The sequence below is a fragment of the Ovis aries genome, chromosome 25 (genome assembly GCF_016772045.2).
Source record: "Ovis aries strain OAR_USU_Benz2616 breed Rambouillet chromosome 25, ARS-UI_Ramb_v3.0, whole genome shotgun sequence".
NCBI classification, from domain to species: Eukaryota; Metazoa; Chordata; class Mammalia; order Artiodactyla; family Bovidae; genus Ovis; species Ovis aries.
Genome location: NC_056078.1, coordinates 34,964,741 through 34,991,865, shown reverse-complemented (window position 1 = coordinate 34,991,865; position 27,125 = coordinate 34,964,741). Strand labels below are relative to the sequence as shown.

The 27,125-nt window shown below is 43.3% G+C and overlaps 1 protein-coding gene across 2 annotated transcripts in view; it reads right to left on the bottom strand.

Moving 5' to 3' along the window:
- Window positions 1–27,125, bottom strand: part of SH2D4B (SH2 domain containing 4B) — an 82,220-nt gene that overhangs the window by 51,434 nt on the left and 3,661 nt on the right. The window contains exons 2-3 of one of the 2 annotated variants that reach the window (XM_027962301.3): window positions 7,073–7,236; window positions 5,372–5,519 (exon numbers count right to left, since the gene is read on the bottom strand). In XM_027962301.3, the coding sequence (XP_027818102.2) occupies window positions 5,372–5,519; window positions 7,073–7,236 (312 nt within the window). The remainder of the gene's footprint in view (window positions 1–5,371; window positions 5,520–7,072; window positions 7,237–27,125) is intronic. The other variant, XM_042240921.2, reaches the window with a different exon arrangement.

The following is a 27,125-nucleotide window of genomic DNA, read 5'->3' as shown; positions in this document are numbered from 1 at the left end:
AGCTGATTCAGTCCTCTTTCTCCTGATAACACATCAGTAACAGCACACCGCAGGAACCCACAGATGCCCAGTCCGTCTCACCCCAACGGAAAATGTCACGAAGACACGTGCTTTTTCTGGAAGGCATAGTCCTTTTTGTAACACCAACCTCAGCACGACCATCTCAAGCACATTCTGTCTCCTCCAAGCATGAGCCTCCTTCCCAGCTCCCCACGCGAGAGACTGGTGCCATCTAGCCATCCCTCCACCTGGGGCTCAGATGCCTTGCTCCCTGCTTTCCTTCGTGTGCTAAGGCGCTTCAGTGATGCCCAACTCTTCGCGATTCCACGGACAGTAGGCTCCTCTGTCCTCCTGCCAGGCTCCTCTGTCCACAGGATTTCCCAGACAAGAAAACTGGAGTGAGTTGCCATGCCCTCCTCCAGGGCATCTTCCTGACCCCGGGATCAAACCTCAGTCGTGTGTGACTCTGCAACCCCATGGACTGCAGCACATCAGGCCTCCCTGTCCGTCACCTACTCTGGGTCTCTACTCAAACACAGGTCCATTGAGTCAGTAATGCCTCTTAGGTCTCCTGTATTGGCAGGTGGGCTCTTTACCACTAGCGCCACCTACCAACATCTAACTGATGGTTGATTTCACCACCAGCGTTTCTTTGTCCATCCCCTTTCTCTTCATAGTCCCAGACTCTGTCCAGACCCTCGTCACTTCCTATTTTGACCATTGCAAAGATCTCCTAATTGGCTCCCCCTCACCCTAAATGTTCATCACTTGAATCACACCACCAGGTTTCCTTGTAAAACATGATCAAACGTGGCCCTCTGAATACGTGCGAGTCTGCTTTGTCCACAGAAAATAGCCCACCTCCTTAGCATAGCATTCAAGGGCTTCACAGCCAGTCTTTCCAGGTTTTTGTCTGTCTCCACCCATCATGTCCTTTTTTTCTCTCCCCCAGCAGATCATTTCTCACCCCATTTATCTCCTTTCCATTTTCTGTCTTTGTTTGTGCAGGGTTCCTAGAAGGACCTCTGCCCTCTAAGGTGCCTCTGGTCACAGTTGGGGCTGAGTGGCTGCTCAGAATTATCTCTTCCCTGGCACCTTGTAAGCTTTGTGAGAACAGGGAGTTTATTACTACCACCACTACCCTCCTCCGAACAACCTCCACTTCTGGTCTCAGGGGGAAAGAGTATTAAATTAGACGAATGTTATCGGTGCCTCGCTGCATGCAAGACTCGTATTATGTTAGCATCTTGATGTAGGAAGACACAATAAAAATTATCTAAACCAATCTCTAACCCGTTGCGTAAATCCCTTTGGCAAAGCTGTTGCAGTTATCTATTGCTAAGTATTATAACAACAAGCTATCCGCAAAATTTAGTGGCTTAAAACACAAACGTTTTATGTGCTTGAGATTCTGTAGATACTAGTTCGGGCCGGGCCTGGCTGGGTGGCCTTTCAGCTCCACATTATGTCAGTCATGGTCGATTACTTGGCTGAGGTCACTGACTGGAAGAACCACAAAGGCTTCATTCACGTGTGCGGTGCCTAGGTGCTCCTTCACATAGCCTCTCTTTAGCTAGCCTGGGTGCCCTTGCAGATAGCCTGGGAGCCTAGGGCAGGAAGGCTTCTTGTGAGGCAGCTTCCAAAAGTGAGCCTTGCCAGAGGGCGCAATCTGCTCTTATCCATCCTCAGAATTTACACACAGTCATTTCTCCTGCACCCTACAGACCAAGGCTAGCCACAAGGTCACAGAGGCTCAGGGGTAGGGAACCAGACCCCTCCTCTCAAAGGGAGGAGAGGCCAAGAATTTGCTGCCAGGCATATTTAATCCACCTATGAAACCTTCTCAGATACTGTTTCAGCCTACACGTAACCACTTCCTGTCATGGAGAGCCTGTCACAATACAAGGGTAGCTCATTTACAGACAGCTCTGCCAGAAAATGGGGCCTCCCAGGTGGCTCAGTGGTGACGAATCTGCCTGCTAAGGCAGGAGAAGCAGGAAACACGGGTTCTATCCCTGGGTGGGGAAGATTCCCTGAAGAAGGAAATGGCAACCCACTCCAGTATTCTTGCCTGGAGAATCCCATGGACAGAGGAGCCTGGCAGGCTACAGGCATGTAGCAAAGAGTCGGGTATGATTTAGCAACTAAGCATGGACACGCTGACAGAAAATATCTCAGCTCATCAACAAGGACCGTCCAGCCCCAATGTGTGCTCTGATGTTCCTTAATGAGCCTTCCAAGGCCTCAAAGATGCTACTTGCACTGCTGAGACTCCTCAAAGCAGACATACTTACTAGGTATATTAAACACATATAACACATTTATATGTGTTCACACAGAAAAAACACATACAAAACACACACACACACACACACACACACACACACACACAAATGATAACCTTTGGAAATAACACAAAAGCCTGCATTTGGGTTCCTCAGTGAACATGGGGCCTGGCCACATGGCTTTACTGATTCCTCCATAAACCCCAACACAGAGCCAGCATACAATTTCTATCCCTCAATCACTGAGGTCCTCAAGGAGAACATCAGAGAATCTCTGCTGGGAACCGAGCCCCAAGACTCCAGCTCCACCAAGCTACCCTCTCAGCATCTGGGACTCAGCCCACCTCTGGGGAGGAGGGAGGCTAGGGATTGGAACAGGTGATGCTCACAGCTGGAGACATGTGAAAAGTTCTGGTTTTCTTCCCCAGCAGACTTGAATTGTTATTGTTTAGTTGCTAAGTCACATTGGACTCTTTTGCGACCCTATGGACCACGGCCCACCAGGCTCCTATGCAAAATCCAGCAATACAAACTAAGTATCTCTCCAGTGTGGATGGGATGTGAGTCACTACTACGGAATTACATTGTTAATTTCAATCAATGTGACAGTGATTACTGTGGCTATGACAGGATGTGTCCTTCTTTGTGGGACATGCACACTGAAGGATTAAGGTTTGATCAGGGAGATTAAGGATTAAGGTTTGATCAGGAAGCTCGCAGGCCAATGACAGGCATTATTTGAAAACCTTGTGGGACCACAGTCTCACTCTTGTGTTCACATGTTGTCGGTGGCTGCTTTTGTGCCATGGTGTCCTAGTTGAGTAGTTATGACAGAGACAGCATGACCCACAGAGTCTAAAATATTGACTATCTGCTCCTCTACAGAAAATAGTTTGCCGGCTCCTGGGTTAGAAAGTACTATGTCTGCAATTTTCTCTCAAACTGTTTGATAGCAACAAAAAAGCGCAAGTATGTATATGTGACTGTGTGTGCACCTGTGGGTATGCATGTATGGATGGAGAAAGAGAGAAGCAAAGAGCATGAAATCGAGGCAAAATATTAATAACTGGTAAAGGTAGGTGGATAATATTAATATACGAGTACTCATGTCATTTTCTCTCCACTTTTCTCCAAGTTTGAATTTTTTTTTAAATGAAGTGTCTTGAGAGTAAATATTCCTTCACTTAAAAATGCAAAAGATTCTCCTAGGAAAAAAAGGGCAACTCATGGGAAAGTTAAATAAGGAGACCAATAACAATGTAAATATACAGGTAGCAGTTGCAGTAGGCTTAAAAGTAATGAGTACAATCACAACAGCAATAAAAATATTAAACATAAAATTTAAAAGAAAAGAAACATAGAGCACCTAAAGAAAAAAATAAATTTTACCCAAGTCCAAAAAATAGAAGCCCACAAGAACATACGTCACTGAGAATGTTTAGGATTGGGTGGCCGGTGCATTTACAGGTATTAAAAAAAAAAAAAAAACTATATCAAGGATAAAAAAAGAAACTTTGGATAATAGGAAGAACTTACCACATTCCTGAGTAAGATTTAGTGATTCAATATTATAAAAAATGTTCATCTTCCACCAATACAGCAGTAGTACTGATGCAATTCAACGAAAACCACCACATGGATTTTTTGGATATTAGGGGAGAAGAGGATACTGAGAAAATAATTCAAAAGTAGCTCTAATGGGGAAAAAATGGATGAGATTAGCCAAGGACATTTTAGAAATGAAGAATAATGATACACTCTAACTTTAATAGATGGTAAAATTTATGTTAATGTTACATATAATTAAACAATTACATCTGGCTCAGGAATAATCAGTCAAAGAAGAAAAATCCACAAAAGGATCCAAAAGTAAGTAAGTAAGAATCAAGGCAGGAAATCCAATGAGAGGAGAGAGGATGATTTACATAGTAAATGATGCTAGCATAATGGGCTAGCCATTTGGAATAAAATAAAGTGAGGACCATATATCATACCACACAGTAAAGTGAAGGAAAATTGAGTTCAAAGAAATGAGTTCTGGAAAGACATATAAAGCAATGTAGATTAGTATTTTTATAAGCTTGTGATGGCCTTTGTATGCATAAAACAACTAATAGAGAACAAGATTCACATAGTTGGCTAATAAAAATTTTAACCTTCTGTACATCATGAACCACTATAACCAAAATTGAGAAAACTGCAACAACACTGAGAAAAAATATTTACAACAGAAATGATATTAAAAGGCCAATGTCCCCTTTATCTAACCATTATAGGGGGAACGTTTTTTAAAAATTCAAAAATGGGCAAATGCCATTAATATACAATTCACAAAAATATACAACTGCTGAGATTCAGCATGATTCTTGTTTTTTTTTCTTTTTGTTTACAGTATTTTCTGAGTTTTCTACCCCCTCAAAAATATATTATTCCTACATAGCCAAAAAAAAAATCTCAAAATAGGAACCAGAAGAAAAAATATTAACCTAAGTTTTTTTTTAGGAAACTTAAGTTTCTTGCTACAGGACTGTAAAGCTCCTTTACCAGCTCCAAACTCTGAGTCTCAGAATGAGCAGATATGCACACTTACAAACAATGTCCTACCCTGGGCAGAAAAATTTACATTTTTCATCTCCTTGAATCCTCCAAAAATCTCAAGGAGAGTGTTGTTATTACGAATATTACAAACAAGAAGCTCAGAGAAGTTCAGCAAGCTTCCCAAGGTCACACAGCAGTGAGCAGTAGAGTTGGAGCTGGATCCCAGGCTGGTCTGACCACAGATTCAGCTCTCTTCAGGCCCCATTTCAGGACCCTTGGTTTGGGATGCAGAGGGCTGAGTTCTGATCCTGGCTCTGTCCTCAAACCAATCACCACTACACACAATCTCTTCCCTATCTGACCCTCAATTTCCTCATCTGTACAAGGTGAAGTGAATTAGCCAAGATGGTATGTCAAATTCCTTCCTACTCAGACATGTCTGATTTCTATTCTCATAAAGCACGCATTGGCCAAGGACTGGTCCAACCAGAGATCAGCCTGGGGGTTGCAACAGGTGGCCTCACACTGACACCCAGGCACTGGCCCACCTTGAACTCCTCATGGATGCGCTCCTCCAGGACTTTGGCAGCCTTGCGGTCCTCCATCTCCACCTTCCACTTCTCTGCCAGGATCCGGGCTTTCTCATTGGCCAGAGCATCCCGGAACTTTTTGGTGATCTCCGCCTCCTTCTGTCTCCTTTCAAGAGAACACCAGCAGATATCAGGAGGCGTGGGAAAAGAAGGGACCACGTGCCAACAGCATTTCAAACAAAAACCACGCCCAGTCATTCTTGGTCTATCAGGATGGCAAGTAGCTGAGGTTCACAAATGTTGGAAAAGGTGGGAAAAAACAGTTCCTCTCCTGTAGAGGAGTGTAAATCAGCAGAACTGCTCTGGAAGCCAGAGTGGGGGGTGGGGGGGGCGGGAATCTCAGGAATCCCATTTCTTGCTTGAGTTTACAAAGGTGTAGGGAGATGTACATCAGAGGATTTTTATAACATTAAAAAAAAATGGCAAACAGCACAAATGTCCCTCAACAGGACCAATAAGTTGGGTTCCTCATGTAATGGGATACTACACAGTTACCTTGAATAATGCTGTGGACCTACAGTGACCAATTTATCAAGGTGTGAATAAAGCACTTTACAGAGCAGGTATTGCCCTGATACTCATCATGCTTATCTTTGGTGATAGGTATTGAGTAGTTCTTTAATTAATTCTTTATAGTTTTCAATATTGGTCATATGTCACAATTTTTAAATTTATTTTTATTGAAGGACAATTGCTTTACAGAATTTTGCTGTTTTCTGTCAAACCTCAACATGAATATACATCACAATTTTATTATTAGAACATTGTCATTGGAGTTCCCTGGTGGTCCAGTGGTTAGGAATCTGCCTGTCAATGCAGGGTACTGGGTTCAATCCCTGGTCCAGACAGATCCCACATGCAAGGGGCAGCTAAGCCCATGCGCCACAAACACTGAGCCCGGGCTCTGCTGCTGCTGCTGCTGCTAAGTCGCTTCAGTCGTGTCCGACTCTGTGCGACCCCAGAGACCCTTGCCTTCTGCGGAGCCTGGGCTCTGGAGCCTGCATTCCGCAATGAAAGAAGCCACCGCAATGAGAAGTCCTCTCGCCGCAAGTAGAGAAATCTTGCATACAGGACAGAAGACCCAGTGCAGTCAAAACCAACAACAAAAACACCATGATTAAAACTTGTGGGGAAAATGTTGGCACCGACCTCATACAAACGTCCAAGTTCAGCAAAAAATACGTCTTAGGTTGTTTATGAAAGAAGTCTGACCCTCCCAGTATCAGTAGAGGCTTCAGTGTCCATCTTGTGTGAAAAACAGAGGTAACACAAAGAGGACCAAACAGACTTTAAGAGTGATATTCAAATTGCCCTGCTGTCCTAGGGACAACTCAGCGAGGGAAGAGGCGAAAGAATATCAAATGTATTATCTCAATAAATCCAACTATATAAAAAAGGTGTTGTGGTCCCCAAACCATAGATGTAGAAAACTGAGGCCTCAAATCACCTCCTTGAATCACAACATCGACCTGATGTAAGACTGGTTCTTCGGCCACCTAATCTTAGCACAGCTGCAAACAGCCTGCCAGCTGCCTGGCACTGCCTTCTCCTTCCCACCCATAATCTATTATCCTTCATTTGAGCCCACCCCAAGCCTCCGTGTTCAGGCACCAGCACCACCACCCCCCCTCCGCCTCAACACCCGCTGGCACCTCTCACCAGAGTTCCTCGGCTTCCTGCTGCGCCTGCAGCCGCGCTCTCTCTGCAATCAGCTCCTCAGAGATCTCTTCATAGGGCTTGTCGCCGGGACCTTCTCCCATGATCCAGACCCAGACCTCACCATCTGCACCCAGCAGCCACTGGATGTGCTTGTCACTCGCTGCCTCACAACAGGAGGAAGAAGGAGAGGGAAGAGGAGGAAAAAAAAAAAAAAAGATCAGGGTTGTAATGAGTGAGGAATGACCTGGGCTGACCAGGGGTACGCAACCATCACATCACCCTACAAAACCTTGTCATTTGCAAAGAGGATGCCAGACAGAGATTGACCTGAGTGCAGCTCCACAGCCATCTCCCCCTCCCATCCCTTCTAGGGAGCAATATGGAAGCCAGGTCAGCCTGCTGGTGCAGGTGTTCAGGGCTGGAACTGGTGTCCAAAGCCCAGAGACCCTGAAATCTTCAGCAGAGCGGACATCAGGTGACTCACTGAAGGAAGACTTGTGTCACTTCCAAGCCAAGGCTTCCCTGGTGGCTCAGATGGTAAAGAAGCTGCTTGCAATGCAGGAGACCTGAATTTGATCCCTGAGTGGGAAAGACCCTCTGGAGAAGGGAATGGCTACCCATTCCAGTATTCTTGCCTGGAGAATTCCATGGACAAAGGAGCCTGGTGGGCCACAGTTCATGGAGTTGCAAAGAGTTGGACAATTCTGAGCAACTAACACTTTCATACAAGCCAAGGCACTTCAGAGCAAAGCATCTTCTGAGTCTTCTCTCTCTCTCATTTCTCATCTCTATCTATCATCTTCCCTGTCTGTTGACTGGAAGCAAAAATTGGAGACGGTGGTGTTGCAAAAGGAAGCAGCTAGCCCCTGAGTCTCCCTGACCAGCCCATAACCTGAGCAAGAAATAAATTTGTGTTGGATTAAGTCACTGAGATTTTTCAGTCTGCCAGTTCTAATAGATTCCATTGGTAACCATGACTAAAATGGAGATCTACCCCTAAGTGGGGTACTGGCTGCAACAGGAATATCAACTGATTATCAGTGCTTTAGTAGTGGTGTTTAGCAGGGTGGTTGGCTGAAGATTCATGTGATGCAGGAACAAAGCAACTGGTAAAGCTGTCAGACACTATAACTTAAAAGGAAGACCCTCATGCCTTCTGAACTTGTCCCTCTAAGAAGGGAGGTTGGAAAACACAGCACTGGGAGTATGCGTTAGTTGCTAGGTGCTGTGTTTGGCCAGATGTTAAGGAAAGAAATGAGTTCAAGAAAGAATTGAGGAGACTTCCCTGGCAATCCAGTGGTTGGGACTCCACTGTAGGGGGCGCGGGTTCAGTCCCTGGTCAGGGAACTAAGATTCCACCTGCTGGGTGGTGCAGCCAAAATTTTTTTTTAATTATTTTTTTTATTTAAGTGTTTAAAAAACAGAAAGAATTGAGCCCAAGGTCATGCTCCCAGCCTTCAGCTGAGCACAGCAGGCTGGTTCCTGGGAGACATGAGACTCCTGTGAAGGGCAACTCCTCAGAGGCCGTAACAAACCTTCCCTGGACACAGCCTGGAACACCTCCACCCACCCTTCCCTCCCCTCTCCTTCACTCAATGTCATGCCTGCGCTGACTACAGCGCCATGGCTCTCCCAGCTTCCTCCAGCTCCCGGCCCTTTTTCCCTCACAGGTGTTTCCTGAATAAACTCTTGTGTGATTGTCTCCCACCCTTGTCTCTGCTCCTGAGAGGAACCAGGCTGAAACAAGACACGAAGGGTGCAGTCTTTCACACTTATTTTTCAAAGAGCCTAAATGGAGATGACCTTCAGTTGAAAAGTAGAGGCATAGGGTAAAGAGGCAAAGGAAAACAGGCAATTTTTGAAATTTGTCCAGAGAAGAATCTTAGCTGTTGCTCCTGACACATGGAAGCAAAGAGATCAGAAGCCTACTAAGTCTCTGAGTCTGGACTTAATGACTTAAACAACCCTTGGGCACCCAACCTCGGTGACCAGGAGGCAGGTTTCAAAGGACCATCTATACGGTCCAAGGAGGATGAGATCCCCTATACTCACTTCGGATGCAGCCAAGGGGAATAATGAACAAGGAGGAGCCTCCAGAGTACCGTCAGTGTCCACTCAAGGTCATCCCTTCACTGCCAGGGCAGGGGGTCCTCACAGAGTCTGACCTGGAGGACCTCACGATGCTATAGGCTAGTGACTAAGTGGGGCTCATACTCCCGCCATTTCCACAGTGGACATTCTGACTCTGCTCTCCCCACTGTGTATCCTGTCTCGAGGGTGTGAGGATGACGTGCCTTTTGAGCCCCATCAGGACCTTAGAGAGCTTAATGCCGTACACATGCAGACTGTGGACGCTGGGCTGATGCAGGTGAGGCTTGCAGGCGCCCCTGTTACGGAGGCAGTGAGTGTATCTATGCAGAGAAAAACAAATGCAGGGATGACTAGAATGACAGTCTGGGACAGTGACCACACTGTGTCTAGCACGCCACCGCCTCTCCCTGAGCCCAGCAGGTGACCACTTTCCTCAGGTCCCCTTCAATTCCATGGGGCCACATGGCTGTAGTCTATGAAACGTCAGGGGAAGTAACTTGTGCCACTTTCGGGCCAAGGCTGTTTGCAGTCAGTGCGCCTTTTCCCACATTCTCTTTCCCACCCACCCAGCAGGAAACTGACGACTCCAAGATGGTGGAGAGAAAAGCGGCCTGATCCATGAGTCAGTGCTCAAAGGCGAGCCATGCCACAGCTACCCAATCCACATCAAGCTGTGATGTAATCAGAACTAGACCCCCATTATAGTAACTCACTGAAATTTCAGAATTTATCTATTGCAGACGGCAGCATTAATTCCCCTGGCTGATATATAAAGGCATTGTTATCTTTTTAGTATGTTAAAAGCAGTGCAGTACTAGAGGAATGCCAGTTTAATTATGACTGATAGAAGCAAGGAGGCAACTACGGCTAGAACTGCAGAACTTCCAAATTAACCGTGGGCAAAGGTACGTGATAATAGGCCTGTCGATCCTGTAAAAATACTTACAAGGAAAAGAGAAACCAGCAGAAAATGAGTAGCTATCATAGCAGACACTACCAGTTTCCTCCTCACCATCCACCCCAGCCACCTTCCTCCCTTACGAAAAACCCCAATTTGTTTGGGAAGTAACAGAGATCCCTTCGTTTCAGGAAAGGCAAGTTTCTACTCCAGCCTCAAAGGACAAATGAAACTGGTCTAAACCCATCATGTAATATTCTCATTGGCAAGTAGGCGACCTAGGAGTGACCAGTCATCCCCACTTTTGACCAAGAAGATGTGGGCAGATGTCCCAGTGAAAGGCTTTCTTGTTCTAAACAAAAGGTGAAGACTTCTTAGGAGAAATGGGTTCACTCTTTGCTCATTTGCCTCCCCTCCTTCTTCCTGGCTGGAATGAAGAAGTGATGTCAGGAGCTGCTGGAGGGCTTTTTCAGCCATGAGGAAGAAAGCCACATGCCAGAGATGAGTAAGCAGAAATGTGAGAGGAGATGAGGCCTTGATGATCTGACTGAAAAGCTAAACTAATCTATCCACTGCAGTACACCTCCAGACTTCTTATCGTTTAGGAAAAATGACGAACTCCAAGCAATAAAGTTCTTTAATTATTAAATGAAATGTGGTAATACAAATATGAAAGATTTCTTTAATCAGGCAACTATTAATGGTGCATTCTGTTACTTACGGCCAAGCACATTCCCAACTGATACAGAGAGCAATGAAAAATAACACAGAAGCCCTAAACCCTAAGTATACTCATTAACACAAAAAGGGGAACAGAATTAATCTCTCTATAAAAATCTGAGACTGTTAGATGTAAATAAAAAGTAAAATCCAGACACTGCTTTGGGAAACGCCAAGTATTCTCCTTACTGGCTGCAAGTAATAATAAATCCTTGCTTCTCCCAAGCAAAAAAAAAAAAAAAAAAAACAGTAAAATCCAATCCTGTACTATTTAAATATAACACACACGTAAAAAAAAAAAAAAAAAAAAGGTTAAAAATAGTCAGCAATAGACCGTGCAAAGGCAAGCAAAAAGGAAGCAGAAGTGCCAATGTCAGACAAAGCAAATTCAAGGACAAACATTCAGACAAGGCAAAGAATATGATGTGATAATAAAAGAGGCAACCCACAAAGAAGCTGTAACAGTCATAAAACTTTATACAACAAACAACATAGGAGACGACTGCATAAAACAGAAACTCCTAACAACTCAAAGAGAATTTGAAAATGTGTATATAGCCATAGTGGAGAGTTCTACAATATTTATTTCAGAAGCTGGCAAGTCAAATAGCTTTTAAAGATTAATAATATGAAGTTTTTGAGTAATATAGTCAATAAATCCTACTTAGCAACTATAGAACTTTACCTCCTTAAAGTTTATTCTTCTGATCTTGCAATCTGTGAGAAAAATGTTATAGGCCATATTCTCTAATAATGACACAAAATTTAGAAATCAATGAGGGGACACAGCCATCAAGAAAATACTCCTAGAGAACTCATGGATCTTAGGGCAAATGAAAACTGAAATTATACATTATCAAGGGGAAAAGTTGTAGCAAAAAAAAAAAAAATGAGTACAAGTAACAGTAAGCTCAAAAGAAAAATTATAGGTTTAAAGCCTTTTCTTTTTGATGTCCCAGTGAAGATAAAACTTTCTTCTCCACACATTCCTTCACTGTCCGATAGTTAGGACTCTGCCCTTTCACTGCCGAGGGCCCAGATTTAATCCCTGGTCTGGGAACTAAGATCCTACAAACCACGTGGTACAACCAAAATAATAAAAGTTAAAATTTGAAAAAAAGTTTAAGAAAAAAACTCTCTTGTCCAAACACATAACAGTATAGAAGCAAAATGACGAGAACAAATGTATAGGAATACAAGAGATACCTCCATAGACTCATACTAAACAGAAGTGAAGCAGTCTGCAGGGTGGAAGCCTCAGCTCCCATGTGGTTCCGGAAGGAGATGGTGGTCACCAGGAATGTGACTCCTACAGGGTAGAGGGGAATCAAAGTTCTCCAGGTGAGACAGGGGCCGGAGGAGGATTCAAATCAGGTGCTGGTGAGGTGCTCGGCAAGCTCGACGGGCAGCAAGGAGGTGACAATGGCTGCAAGCAGAGGGAGCAAGAAGGGAAATCGCAAATGCAGTTGGAGAAGCATCAGCTTCAGTTCATTCGGCGACCCTCGCATTGGACACTGTTGACCCTGGTAAGGACTCTGGATTTTGTGCTAAGTGGGATGGGAAGTCATGACAAGTGGAAAGTGGGGAAACTGACATAATCTCATGGATAGTTCAAATGCTCATTCTTCCCGTTATGTGGAAGCCAGGGGACAAGGAAACCCGGTAGCACACTGAGCATCTGTAATAGTCCAGGGGCTAGGTAATCATTTCTTGGACTAAGATGATCCTGGTGGAAGAAGTATAATGTGATTGAGATTTAGGATATATTCTGGAGGAAAGAGCAATATTTGCTTAAATTTGGGATATGAGTTGTGAAAGAGAACGAGAAACCTCCAATGTTTCCACTTAAGTAATGGAGTGAAAGGTAGTGTTACTGAGAGGAACAACATGAAAGAAATAGCTTGGATAAATCAACACTTCTGTTTGGGCCAAGTTAAGTTTGAGATGTCTATTAGAGATCCTACAGGCAATCGAACAAAAGAGTTCAGAGGAGAGACTAGAACTAAAATATAATTTTTTACAGGCATCACTGTATAGATATTTAAAGCCGTAAGGCTGGATGAGAGCAGATAAAGAGTAAGTATAGGAAGGAACTAGAAGAGGTGGAAGGCAGAAGTCCAGCACATTCCAACATGTAGGTAGGAGAAGGACCCCTAAGGAGATGAGGACAAAGAAGCCTGTGAGGCAGGAGAACAACAGAAAGAGCCCAGTATCACAGAAACCAAAGGAGAAAGCATTTCGGGGATTAAAGAGAGGTCAAGTGTGTCAAGGCTACTGATGGGTCATCAGGATGAAGACAGAACTGACCACTGGATTCAACAACATGGAGATCACCAATGACCTTGACAAAGGTGATTTCACGACTCTGTGAAAGGGAACATTTAGAAACCTATAGAGGAAAATATAAAAGTGTATCATTATTACTTTGGGGAAGGAAAGAATTTCTTCTATGAAACATAAAAAGAATATGAGATAATGCTGATGTATTTGAATACAGATTCAGGCTTAAAATTTTCTCATGCAAAAAAATACCGCAAAGACAATTAAAAATCAGCAACCAACTGAGAGAAGATACTGGAGTGTGCACAACTGTCAAATAACTGCACCAATTAATAAAAGCAATAATAACAGTTAACATATACTGAAGGCTTATATGCTATTCACAGTTCAACATATTCTACATGTATTAACTTATTAATGTCTAGAACAATCTTTCTTTACCAGAGTCCTGTGAGAGAAATAAGCCCTATAAAACATAATTTGAATGGTGATTTTTTTCTCAGTTCCCTAAGAATGGTATATAGATAGGAGCAGTCTAGGTGCATTGTAGAAAAGTCAACTCATTACATACTATGCATCCTTTCAAGCAACTATTGTCAAATAATTTGCTCTCAAGACCCCTTTATATTCTTTAAAAATATTGAGCATCTCACAACATCACTCATTATTAGAGAAATGCAAATCAAAACCACAATGAGGTACCACTTCACACCAGTCAGAATGTCTGTGATCCAAAAATCTGCAAGCAATAAATGCTGGAGAGGGTGTGGAGAAAAGGGAACCCTCCTACACTGTTGGTGGGAATGCAAACTAGTACAGCCACTATGGAGAACAGTGTGGAGATTCCTTAAAAAATTGCAAATAGAACTACCTTATGACCCAGCAATCCCACTTCTGGGCATACACACCGAGGAAACCAGAATTGAAAGAGACACATGTACCCCAATGTTCATCGCAGCACTGTTTATAATAGCCAGGACATGGAAACAACCTAGATGTCCATCAGCAGATGAATGGATAAGAAAGCTTTTGTACATATACACAATGGAGTATTACTCAGCAGTTAAAAAGAATTCATTTGAATCAGTTCTGATGAGATGGATGAAACTGGAGCCGATTATACAGAGTGAAGTAAGCCAGAAAGAAAAACACCAATACAGTATACTAACACATATATATGGAATTTAGGAAGATGGCAATGACGACCCTGTATGCAAGACAGGGAAAGAGACACAGATGTGTATAACGGACTTTTGGACTCAGAGGGAGAGGGAGAGGGTGGGATGATTTGGGAGAATGACATTCTAACATGTATACTATCATGTGAATTGAATCGCCAGTCTATGTCTGACGCAGGATGCAGCATGCTTGGGGCTGGTGCATGGGGATGACCCAGAAAGATGTTATGGGGAGGGAGGTGGGAGGGGGGTTCATGGTTGGGAATGCATGTAAGAATTAAAGATTTTAAAATTTAAAAAAAAAAAAAAAAAAGAAAAAAAAAAAGAAAAAAAAAATAAAAATATTGAGCATCTCAAAGAATTTTTGTTTATGTGGCTTATACCTATCAATATTTAGCATATTCAAAATTAAAACAGAAAATTGTAATATATATTTGTTTAAAATAATAACATATCAGGACTTCCTTAGTGTCCAGTGGTTAAAACTCTGTGCTTCCACTGCAGGAAGCAGGGATTCAATCCCTGGTTAGGAACTAAGATCCCACATGCTGCCGGGCATGATCAAAAAAAGATAAAATAATAGCAAATCCATTACCTAATAACATATACAATACTTTTTATTAAAAAATAGCTATATATTCTAAAATAAAAAATATTTAATTGGGAGAGCGGTTTCATTTTCCGTTTTTGCAAATCCTTTGAATGTCCAGCTTAATAGAAAGCAGCTGAACTCCGTTGTAATACATAATTTTAGTTGAAGCATATGAAAAATAATTGACTTCACACAGATATATAATAGGAGACAGAAGAAAAGAGAAAAATCCATGCCTTTTCATCTATTATAGATAATCTTTTATTATACCACACCAAAACTAAAGTGGTAGTTTCTTAAATGTTTGTTGTGATGTGAAACCTGAAACAATATCAGTAAATTTATTGTACTTTGTCCTATTAAAATTCATAGGTCATGTTCATCTCCTAGTTTTGGTCAGTGTATCATGGTGACATAAGCTGTCACCATTAGTGGAAGCTAGATGCAGAGTATAAGGGAAACTCTCTGAACAACTTCTATAGGTCTAAGGTTACTTCAAAATTAAAAATTAAAATTTTTTAAGCAAAAGAAAATTAAAATCTATTGGTTTATGTTGCACTTTGACAGGATTTTTCACTCATGCGTGATTTAGCAACTTTTTTGTTCATTTGGAAAACACTGATCCACTGAGTCAAGCAAATCTTCCATATGTGGACCTGTTTTATTTTACAATATCATAAAATCATGTCTGTTAATATCACTTCAAACCTCAAAGAAAAGCCTCTACATATTGGAAATCTAATAAGCCCATTGTGGCTGATATAAGTTTTCCAAAAATTCTAATTTTTGCTTGAAAGCTGGAATTTTATCACTGCCTTAAATTTTATCAGTTGTTTTCTTTGAAGTGACAGAGTCACCTTATTAATTTTCAAATATCCAAGTTTGAAAAAAGACATAGTTTGTCAGTCTTCTTTCAAATAAAAATAGCATTCCATGAAAAAAGAGGCTAGTTCAGCACATAACTCAAAAAATCACATACTGCTTTTCCTCAGGACAGCCATCATACTTCAGTATGCAGCAGAAATGGTTTATGCAGCCTTCCAGTTTGTCACACAATAAAACAATAAGGTTTACTGTTTCATCAAGGAGTGAAACCACCATCAATTTTACTGTGAGTATATGATGATGAAAAAATACAACCATTTCACTCCTACAAGACTGGAAAGAATAAAAATGTCTGATGAAAAAGTCTGCTTGTTGGAAAAGATCTGGAACAACAATAATTCTTATAAATTGCTGATGGTAGAAGGTACTGATACAATCACTTTGATGATATTCAGCAAATATTTAGTAACGTTAAACATGCTACACATTATTACAAAGCACTTCCAAGTAACATGTGCCCAGAAAAACCTGAATAAGAAGGTTCATGGAAACATTGTCCAAAATATTAAAAATCAGAAACAACATAAATGACCAGTAAAGAAAAACAGATAAATACATTTCGGTATGTTTTTATAATGCAGTACTCCATAGCAAGAAAAATAAATAGGTTTGAACACCACAGACATATCTCTTAAAAAAATGCAGAACCAATAAATTAAATTCAGACTGCATATAATATAATGTCATTCATATAATGATTAAGCAACATACTGCTTACAAAATATATATTAAAGTACAGAAAAGATATAAGGATGATACATTTTGTATTTATAATAGACTTGCATATGGGGAGAGTGATGAGGAGTGAAATTTTAGAAAGATATTAAAGTGTGACGTATATTTTAACAAAAACGAAGAAGGTAGGACTTCCCTAGTGGTCCTGTAGCTAAGACTCTGCACTCCCAGAGTAGAAGGTCGGGTTTGACCCCTGTTCAAGGAACTAAATTTATGTCACATGCTGCAGCTAAGACCCGGCACAGCCAAATAAAGAATTTTTTTTTAAACAAAGAAGGCACCATGTTAACCATTAGTAATATGGGTCCATAAGTACATATTACACTACTTACTATTTTTGTCTATATGTTTAAATATTTTACAGTGAGAATTTTTAAGGCTTTCCTTTTTTAAAAAAGATGAAATATGAATAAACTAAGTTCTCAATCTAAGACATTAATAAAAGAAAATAAAAAGAAAAGAATTACCAAAGAAAAAACTAATATTAGTGAATATACAGCATATATATTATAAATACAACCAAACATTTGTTCTTTCAAAAATGTAATATGCTAGGAAACCACCCAGCATGCTTAAATAAAGTTAAAACATATATATATAAATATATATATTATACATATATTATATATGTGTATATATAATATATATATGGAATTAGGAATTAAAAAAGAGAGTGTAAAACAAGAATGGATTAAAAGAGAGTCTCAAGGACTTCCCTGGTGGTACAGTGAATGAGAATTCGCCTGCCAGCGCGGGGGACAGGGGTTTGATCCCTGACCCAGAAGATTCCACATGCCACGGAGCAATTAAGCCCCTGTACCATGGAGCCTCCACACCCTGGAGCCTGTGCTCTGAAACAAGAGAAACCACCACATTGAGAGCCTGCCAACCACAACAAGGAGGAGCCCCACTCTCTGCAACTAGAGAAAGCTGGCGTGCAGCAACAAAGACCCAGCACAGCTCAAACCAAATAAATAAATAAAAGAGAATATCATATACTATTCTGTATTAACAAATTTGAAAATATAGATATAGGCATAAATCGTCATAATCTTAAATTAGACAATGGTTTCTCAGATACGACAGCAAAAGCATAGCAACAAAAGATATATATACGATTTGGACTTCATCAAAATTTGATACTTAAAACTTTTGTGTTTCAAAGGATGCCATCAAGAAAGTAAAAAGGCAGCTCAAAGAGTGGGAGTAAATATTTGCAGATCATATATCTGATAAAGAACTTGTGTCTGGAGTACATAAAAATTCTTACAACTCAATAATAAAAGGACAATTCAGTCAAAAAATGGGCAAAGGATCTAGACATTTCTCTAAAGAAGATATACAGTTGTCCAACATGCACAAGAAAAGATGCTCAACATCTTTACTCATCAGGAAAATACAAATCAAAACCACAATGACATAACACTTCACACCTCCCAGGATGGATTTAACCAAAAACATAAATGATAATGAGTATTGGTGAGGGTGTGGAGAAACTGGAACTCTTATCCACTGCTTGTGGAAAATTAAAACGGTGCAACTGTTTTGGAAAACAATCTACCAGTTCCCCAAGTTATTAAACATAAAGTTATCAAAAGATCTGGCAACCCCACTCATAGATACACACCCAAGAGAAATAAAAACATACCTCCACACGAAAACTGGCACATGAGTGTTTACAGAAGCATTATTCATAATAGTCAAAAGTGAAAACCCAAATATCCTTTAAGAGATGAATGGATAAACAAAATGTGATACATTCATATAATGGAATCTTATATAACGGAATCTTTATTCAGCCATAAAAAGAATGACATACGGATATACGCTACATTGTGGATGGACCTTGAAAACATTATGCTAAGTGCAAGCAGCCAGTTACAAAAGTCCACATATTATATCATTCCATCCATATGAAAGTCCAGAATAGGGAAATCCAGAGACCTAAATAAGACTGCAGGCTAAGTCGCTTCAGTCGTGTCCGACTCTTTGCAGCCCTATAGATTGTAGCCCGCCAGGCTCCTCTGTCCATGGGCTTCTCCAGGCAAGAATACTGGAGTGGGTTGCCATGCCCTCCTCCAGGGGATCTTCCCAACCCAGGGATCGGACCTGTGTCTCTTATGTCTCCTGCTCCGGCAGCCAAGTTCTTTACCGCTAGCACCACCTGGGAAGCCCGCCAGGCTCCCCTGTCCATGGGATTCTCCAGGCAAGAATACTGGAGTGGGTTGCCATTTCCTTCTCCAGGGGATCTTCCCAACCCAGGGATCGAACCCAGGTCTCTTGCATTGCAGGCAGACGCTTTATCCTCTGAGCCACTAGGGAAGCCCATTCTAAAGAAGATTAGTGGTTACTAAAGGCTGGAGCAGGGAGAGAGGGGCCTGGAGGGTACTAGTTAAAGTCTATGGGTTTTCTTGAGGGATGAAAATATTCTAAAATTGACTGTGGTGAGGGCTGCACATCTCTGTGAATACACTAAAAACCACTTAGTTGTACACATTAAATGGGAAACTTGTGTACACTTTAAACAGGCGACTTGTATGGTTTACGAGTTATGTCTCAATAAAGCTGTTCTGGACAACAACAACAAGAAAAAACTCTCCTGGTAATTATTTGATAAGGTAATTTTAAAAATTAGTTAAGGTACAGAAGTCTAAACAAGATATGGACAAACTTAACCTAACCGACATCTGTAGAACAGTCCACACTATATTGGAACACTTTCTTCCAAGAGTGAGTGCTCTTTCACAGAGCACTCACCTGGATAGACTACATTCTCGGCCATTATAAAAGAAACATCAAGTTTTAAACGTTTGAAATCATTTATGGAATGTATAGGGAACCCAACCATGGTGGCCAGATAATAAGCATATCCATGCGATGATAAGATAAAAATAAATGCTCCCTGAGACCCCAAATCATGTCATTTTGAAAGGACAGGTGGGAAACAGGTGCGGAAATGCACCTGAAGAATTTAAACCCCAAAGCTAAATGCAAAATCTGGTTTCAAATGAGAGAATCCTAAGAAGCTTTGCTAATTTTTAATGTGAGAAAACCTGGAAAGCAGTGATGCTACTAGCCACTCCGAGAGATAACAGAGGGGCCGGCAGCTGCCTGCAACCTGCTACTTCAGCATGACTCCACTAAGGAGAGATGAGACCTGGCGTCAGGTTACAGGGAGTCACGAGATAACCAGGTGGTGGCCTTTCTCAGAAACTGCCCCTGCTGACCTCCAGGCAGAGGAGGAAGCAGTGAGGTGGATAGGGAAGAAGGGAGGTGGCAGGAATGAACACCTCTCAAGCGAGGGGAGAAAATACAACCCGAGCAGCTCAGCCTGGCATGCCCAGCTGGGGTCCTGCAACTGGCAGGAGAGGCCAGAGTTGAGCAAAACTCCATCTGTTTAATCAGTCCCTGGGCTGCAGGAAACAAACTTACAGTCACCAGGGAGGAAAGAGGGGGTGGGGTAAACTGGGAGACTGGAATTGACATACACACATTACTACATATAAAATGGATAACTAATAAGGATCTATTGTATAGCACAGGGACCTCTACTCAACACTCTGTAATGCCCTATCTGGGAAAAGAATCTTACAAAAAAGTGGATACATGTGTATGCGTAACTGATTCACTTTGTGGTACAGCACTGTAAATCATCTACACTCCAAAAAAAATTTTTTTTAACTAGAGAAAAAAATATACAGCCCATGGACGCTTGGCAGCATCCAGGAAAATGGTGAGGGGTAGGCAGGCAGGATAATCCCATCCCCATGGGCCAAGCTCTTTGGGTACTTGCAGAAGCTCTCTCCCTCTTTATATGTCCCTCTTTAGCCTTGTAGGAGGATCCCCATCAACATTACTACTATCAAACTTCTTAACTTTTGCCAGTATTATTGTTTTAATTGGCAATGACATACTTTACTAGTGAGGCTGAAGACCTTTCCACATGGTCATTGTGGATTTGAAATTGCACTCTTGTGAATGGCTTGTTCATATCTTTCCTCCATTTTTCTACTATTTTTCTTTTGCTGATTGGGGAAGTTTCTTTCATCTCTGGATACAAGTCTTTTGCCTGTTACAAATGTTGCAAATATTTTCCTCTCATTTATCTCGCCTGTTTTGTTTTCTTTTTAAACTCAGTTTGGTACCTTTTATTAAGATTTTTTAAATTTAGTCATATTTATCTTTATTTTCCTTATTTTTCTTGCTGTGTCTTATTCTAAGAAAGCCTTCACTCTCCCCAATATGCTCTCATTTTTCCTTTGATTACTTCTAGAATTTTGTTTTGCTTTTTCTGCATTGGTCTTTAGTCACCTGGAATATGTCATTTCACCATAAGAGTAGCTGTGAGAAGGAGGAAGATGCTGTGCACTGAAGTGTGGGGACCTGGAGCCCCAACAAGCCTGGACCTGGATTCTAACTCTACCTCAACTCAAACGGAGATAATAACCTATTTTGTTAATTTGATGACACACATCTTAAAGTTTCTGAAATCAGGATGTGTCTTAGAAACAATGGTGTATCATGGTTTCACTTACAGCTTTCTTAGTAGTATATAAAAATAGTGTCTTTCAAGCTCCGGCATCTTAGATTTCATGAATCTAAGGTGGGTATGCTGATTTTCTTCAACTCCCTTTTTAGATTTCTCTGTTAGGTTCAACTTCGAAGGCAATGAGTTTGTAGGAACATTGGGGAATTAGGGGCTTGGAAGCCCTGGATTTGGGGGCTGTAACTCTTCAATTGCCCATCTTAGATTTCATGAAACACAAAGGACCCAATCTCAGGTCCCTAAGGGGGTGAGATAAATAGGCACTTCATGGGCCCAGGACAGGTGAGACGTTCCATCTGGGTGAGTTCACCTTCATTCCAGAGAAAGCAGCTGCTCTGAGGCCTCATTCTTCCTGCAATCGTGGCCCTTCCTCCTCAGCCTCCAGAACCTGAGCCTCCATTCCAGAAACCCCTTCAGGACCCCTTCTCTAAAACCTTCAATGGGACAAGGTCATACCTTCAGTTGTCTGCCAGATCCAGGACGCTCAGAGCTGACAGTTGAGGGCTCTGTCTAAGGCTGATCTCTGTCCACATTCAACAAGACTGCACCCTCACCCATGGGGACACCCACACGTGCTGGGCACCAGAAGCGATTAAGGCAGCGCCCCCACATCTTCCCACAGCAGCTTCTGCCTGGCTCCTCCCACTCCCCACCTGGCGAGTCTGTGGGTTTGCAGCTTCTGCAAATGCTGGAGACAGGGAGCCGAGGGCTCTGGCAGAGCTGCCTCAGTCAGAACCCTGGACTGGGCTCAGGGAAGGCCAGGAGGACAGGGAGAGAGCCAGGGGGCTCCAGAGGCCCCCGGCCAGGGCCAGCGTGAGAGCTTTGCACACTTCAGCCCCACCGCCACCCAGAAAGCCCCTACATCACCCCAGATGAAGGGAAGCAGAATGACACCCCCAAAGAGTTACAGTCTCCAAATCCAGGGCTTCCCTGCCCTTGATTTCCCAGCATTCCTACATACTCACTGTCCTCTAAGTGGAGCTACTGGAAAACTTTTGGAACTAATAGAGAAATTTTAAAAGGGAGTTGAAGAAAATCAGCATGCCCACTGCAATATGACAGCAAGAACAGGGATGGGGCAGGAGACAGCTTCAAACATGGATTTCCCTTGATGTTTAATAACTTCTGTGTGACGTGCTGAGAATCCAAACAGTGAGTGGTGTGCTACTGGGTTGGCCAAATCATTTGTACAAGGGGTCAGAGAGGGGATAAAATATTTATCACTTTCCCCTCAGAGGAAAAAATGTGGAGAACTGGCAGTACAAAGTGGAGTTAGTGTCCAAGTAATTATTGTTGTTATGACTTGATTATAAAACCACTATTGGCATAAAAAAATAAGTCTTGAAAGACAACTAAACAAAATCAATCTAAAATTCTTGATTATACCAACAAAACCATGGAGAGGGATATTAAAATATCCTTGTTTCTCATCTTCAATCTATAACATTTCATTCCTGATAAAGATAAAATGGGCTCAAATATATATTTTTAAAGCTTTAAATGAATATATGCTATTTAATATACACTTTTCAATCGACCCCCTTTAAAAAAAGTGATAATATCAAAGGAGGGGGGAAAGAAAAGATACAAGGAAATGAACATTAGGCAGATACAAGAGAAAAAAGCAGAGTCAGTCAACCTAAAAATCGAAGTCAAAATCCTAATAAAAGAAATGAGAAGGAAGGACTTACCCAGCGTCCAGTGGTTAAGACTCCGCCTTCCAATGCAAGCGGTGTGGGTTTGACCCCCGGTTGGCGGTTGGCGAGCTAAGATCCCACAAGGTGTGCGGTACAGAACAACCAACGGGGCTAGAAAACTTGAATACCTCTATGCAAAATTACAGCAACAACAACCGGTCACATCTTGCACCACACACAAAGATTAACTCAGATTAATCATAATTAACTCATTATGGATCATAGACCCAAAATGTAGAGCCTAAAAGGAATTTAAAAAATAAAATGGTGAATTGTATGGTAAAAAAAAAAGAAAAAGAAATGAGAAGGAAATGAGTTGTAAGTACGAGTGAAAAGGGCGGCTCAGGTGGTAAAGGATTCACAGGTAACGGAGGAGACTGGGCTTCAGTCCCTCGGCGGGGAAGATCCCTGGGGAAGGGGATGGCTACCCTCTCCAGCATTCTTGCCTGGAGAATTACAGGAACAGAGGAGCCTGATGGGTTACCGTCCACGGGGTCACAAAGAGTCAGACATGACTGAGTGACTAACACTTTCCATATATTACAGACTGCGGTTCAACTTCTACAATATATATCACAAAACACAAGTACACTGAGACTGTTGGACTTTTACTGAAGATTTTCAACATCTAGGGAAGAGGTCACACTGCACAGCTCACAACGTGGGTGTGCTTGCTCAGTCGCTCAGTTATGTCCGACTCTGTGTGACCCCGCAGACTATAGCCCACCAGGCTCCTCTGTCCATGGGATTTCCTAGGCAAGAATCCTGGAATGGCGTGCCATTTCCTTCTCCAGGCGATCTTCCCAACCCAGGGATCAAGCCCATGCCTCCTGCGTGGCAGCCAGATTCTTTATCAGTGAGTCACCTGGGAATCCCACAGCTCACAGCCTTCTACTCAAAAGAAAAATCCTGTAATACCCGTCTCCTCAGTCAAGCCCCTCTGACACGCCAGGCACAGCAGGGCCCCAGCAGCCCCCGCCCGCAGCTGGCCCCGACCATGAGCCTCAGGTTTGCTTCACTCGCTAGGACGGGCACGACGCAGCCACAGCCATGCTGGCACGGCGCACGCAGGCTAATGGAGGAGACAGACCACACACAAGCAAACAGACGTGAGAGAAAAAGAAGACGATGACGACAAAGGCGGATTCATAGGGACAGAAAGCAGACTGGTGCTTGCCAGGGGCTGTGGGAGGGAAGGATGGGGGATGACCGAGTAATGGATACGGGCTTTCCTCTGGGGTGATGTACGTGATGCACAATATTCTAAATGTCACTGAACTGCACACTTTAAAATGGTTAAAACAGTAACCTTTATGTTGTGTATGCTGCTGCTGCTGCTAAGTCGCGTCAGTCATGTCCGATTCTGTGTGACCCCATAGATGGCAGTCAACCAGACTCCACCGTTCCTGGGATTCTCCAGGCAAGAACACTGGAGTGGGTTGCCATTTCCTTCTGCAATGCATGAAACTGAAAAGTGGAAGTGAAGTTGCTCAGTCGTGTCCGACTCCTAGCGACCCCATGGACTACAGCCCACTAGGTTCCTTCATCCATGGGATTTCCCAGGCAAGAGTACTGGAGTGGGGTGCCATTGCCTTCTCCGTTATGTTGTGTATATTTTACCACCAAAAAAAAAATAACGGTATTTTCAGATGAGGTAAAGTGCTTTAAGGGAAGTCAGACTGGATGTTCTAAGAAAGACAAGGGTGGGGCTCCTTGAGGGCAAGGAGACAGTGAAGAGCTCAACATTTAACTGAGAGATGAACGAAGAGGAGAACCCAGGCTCATGAGGATTTGGGAAAAGAGCATTCTATGCAGAGGGACACAAAAGGGGTAGAAACTGGGTTGGAGAATGAGTAGAGGCCCTCAAGAAGCATTTGTGTTCCTTTGAGTGCAGTAGAAGCCACTGGGGCAGGGAGATCACTGAGCTTAATGTGTTGAAAGGGCACTTTGGCTGCTCTGCAGAGAAAGGTCATAGGGCATGAGCCTGAGACAGGGTGACCACTGAGAAGACGGATGCTTTGGGAATGTCTGCAGGCTAGTACAGGTTCCCATGCCTGGAAAGGGGACACACTGAAGCTAGGAGGGTCTAGGCCCAGCAGGGGAGGTTGCCATGGTTACTGGAAGGTTCCCAGGAAACAGAGACAAGGTGGATGCCCAGGGAGAAAGACTGTGTCCCACAGGTTTCATTAGAGCATGGACCAGGCCCACCTGGGCACCAAGTCCAGGGTAGATGCGCAGTGGGAATGGCTGAGAGCTGAGACGGGATGCTGGATCGGGTGTCTCCTTCTAGCCCCAGGTCAGGGCTGCTTGTAAAAGTGGCATAGGATGGGAGGACAGAGAGAGGTGGGCCTGGGAGGTGGGAGTCGCCTCTTGACCCTTGGGGAATGGAAGCAGTACGGGCTGGACAGCCAGACTTACAGTCTCCCATAGGCTGGACTGAGGGGCAGGCATGAGGCTGGCTGTGTGGGCGAGAATAAAGCACTTCTGTGAAGCCGCAGATCTGGCTTGCAGTGTGGCCAGTGTCAGCCATGTGAAAGGAAAGAGCAGGGAGGAGAGTGGGGGAAGAGGTCTGGACCCCAGGAAGAGGATGTCCAGACAGATAAGGAGATGGTCACGGAGGAACCAATTTAACACTGACAGGGACTGCCAACTGTGGCCAGAACCAGCAAGACCAGGTGGAGAGGCTTCCTGTGTGATTGCAGCGGTAGGAACACGTGTCCCGAGTCCTGTGTCCCAGGTGACACACAGCTCCAGCCCCAAGAAAACCCAGAAGCGAACATGAGGTTGTGAAAGCTGCAAGAACCCACATCACATGTGAGCCTCTGCAGTCACCATCATGCTTGATGGCCGTGGCTTAAATCTAGAAGAATATAATGTCATAACACGCCTTCCCAGAGTCTCAACAAACAACACAAATTTCCATCAGACATCAAATTTTGCCAGAAACGTGAAAAACTAGTAAATATGATGGGAGATGGGAAAACATCGTAGGCTAAGGGTCTATATCTTCTACAACAGGGCAGAATACCAGAAGTGTCTCAGCAAAGTACAAAGCAAACCCAAAAAGATACACCTGCATGATCGGGGGGTGAGATGAGCCCAGCCATGACCATCCTCTTCCAGCCCAGCTCACTTCTGTGGACCCTCCCAGGACCAGAACAACTACCGAGTTTCTGTAAACCGGAATAATCCATATCACCAGTGTTTATCCCTAACCTCTGCAGGCGCAACGGGAAAGCAGAGACGTTCTCAGGGTCAGGATGCACCTTGCCCTGCCTGAGTCCTAGGGACAGTGAGGTCAGGCCTGCTAGGAGCTGAGCAGTGTCTTCAGAAGAGAGAGGGTGGGATGGAGTTCTCCAGGGACCAATGGGGCTTGGGGGATCAATGGGCAGGAGGAGGTACGAGGTCATTCCAGGCTGACGGGAACTAAGGTGTGCTCAGGAATCCCAAGAGTCTGGCACACACAGCAGGACGCAGCAGGTGCTTCCTTCAGGACAGACTGGAGGGAGGGAGGCACCAGCTGGGAAGGAAGTGTCTGTGAAAGGAAGGAAAAGATCCAGCTGATAGAGCCTGTGCCCACACACCCTGCCCTGAGCCACCCCATGGCTGCTTCTTTCCCAAGTCTCACTCCTGACACTCCAGTGGGCATGCCCTCTTGGATCTGATCTGTTTACCCATGGATTCAAGAGCTGAATCCACGTTCACCAAGATCAGAGCTTAGTGATGCTGGCTAAAGGTTTGAATGAACAAATGAATATATGCACAGATCATCCATTGAATTGAAGCACTGAGTTCAGGAGTGAATGAATAGGAAAACATCAGTCACTGGACCAAGGTCAAAGTCGCAGGATATTCATCCCGACTCCATTCTTAGCAGCTAGGTGACTTTGGAGGACGGGGCTGTGGCTTCCTCATCTGAGACTGGGTCACAGGGCTATGGGGGCATTCAGTGAGGGCAAACACATGGTAAATACTAAAGGTCTCGGACAGGTGGGGTGGTTGTTGCAACCCTTTTTCAAGATTCCAGGACGAGAAGCAGACAATGTGCTCCCAGACCCAGACTAAGAAGCTCTTCAGCCTCTGGGGCTGAGCCTGCCCCCAGGGCTTCCCGGAGGTTTTCCCAGATAGCTCTGGGACTGCAGAAAAGAGCTGAGATCTGAGTGGGATCTTGACCTGGAATACACACACTCCTCCTTGTCTCCATTCTTTATAAATCAGAAAATTAACTATCTGGAAAAGAGTCTTCTGCACCAGAAACCAAATGAGCTTAATGTATAATTTATGCACAAAAATGTAGATGTCAACGTGTGACAAATAGTAGTAAAAATATTTTTGTAGTTAAAGTTTTAGGCATCTGTCTTCCTCCCAGAAGAGTCACAGTATCGATAACATGCGACCCCAGGGCTCTGGGCGGGTGGGGCAGGAAGGTGG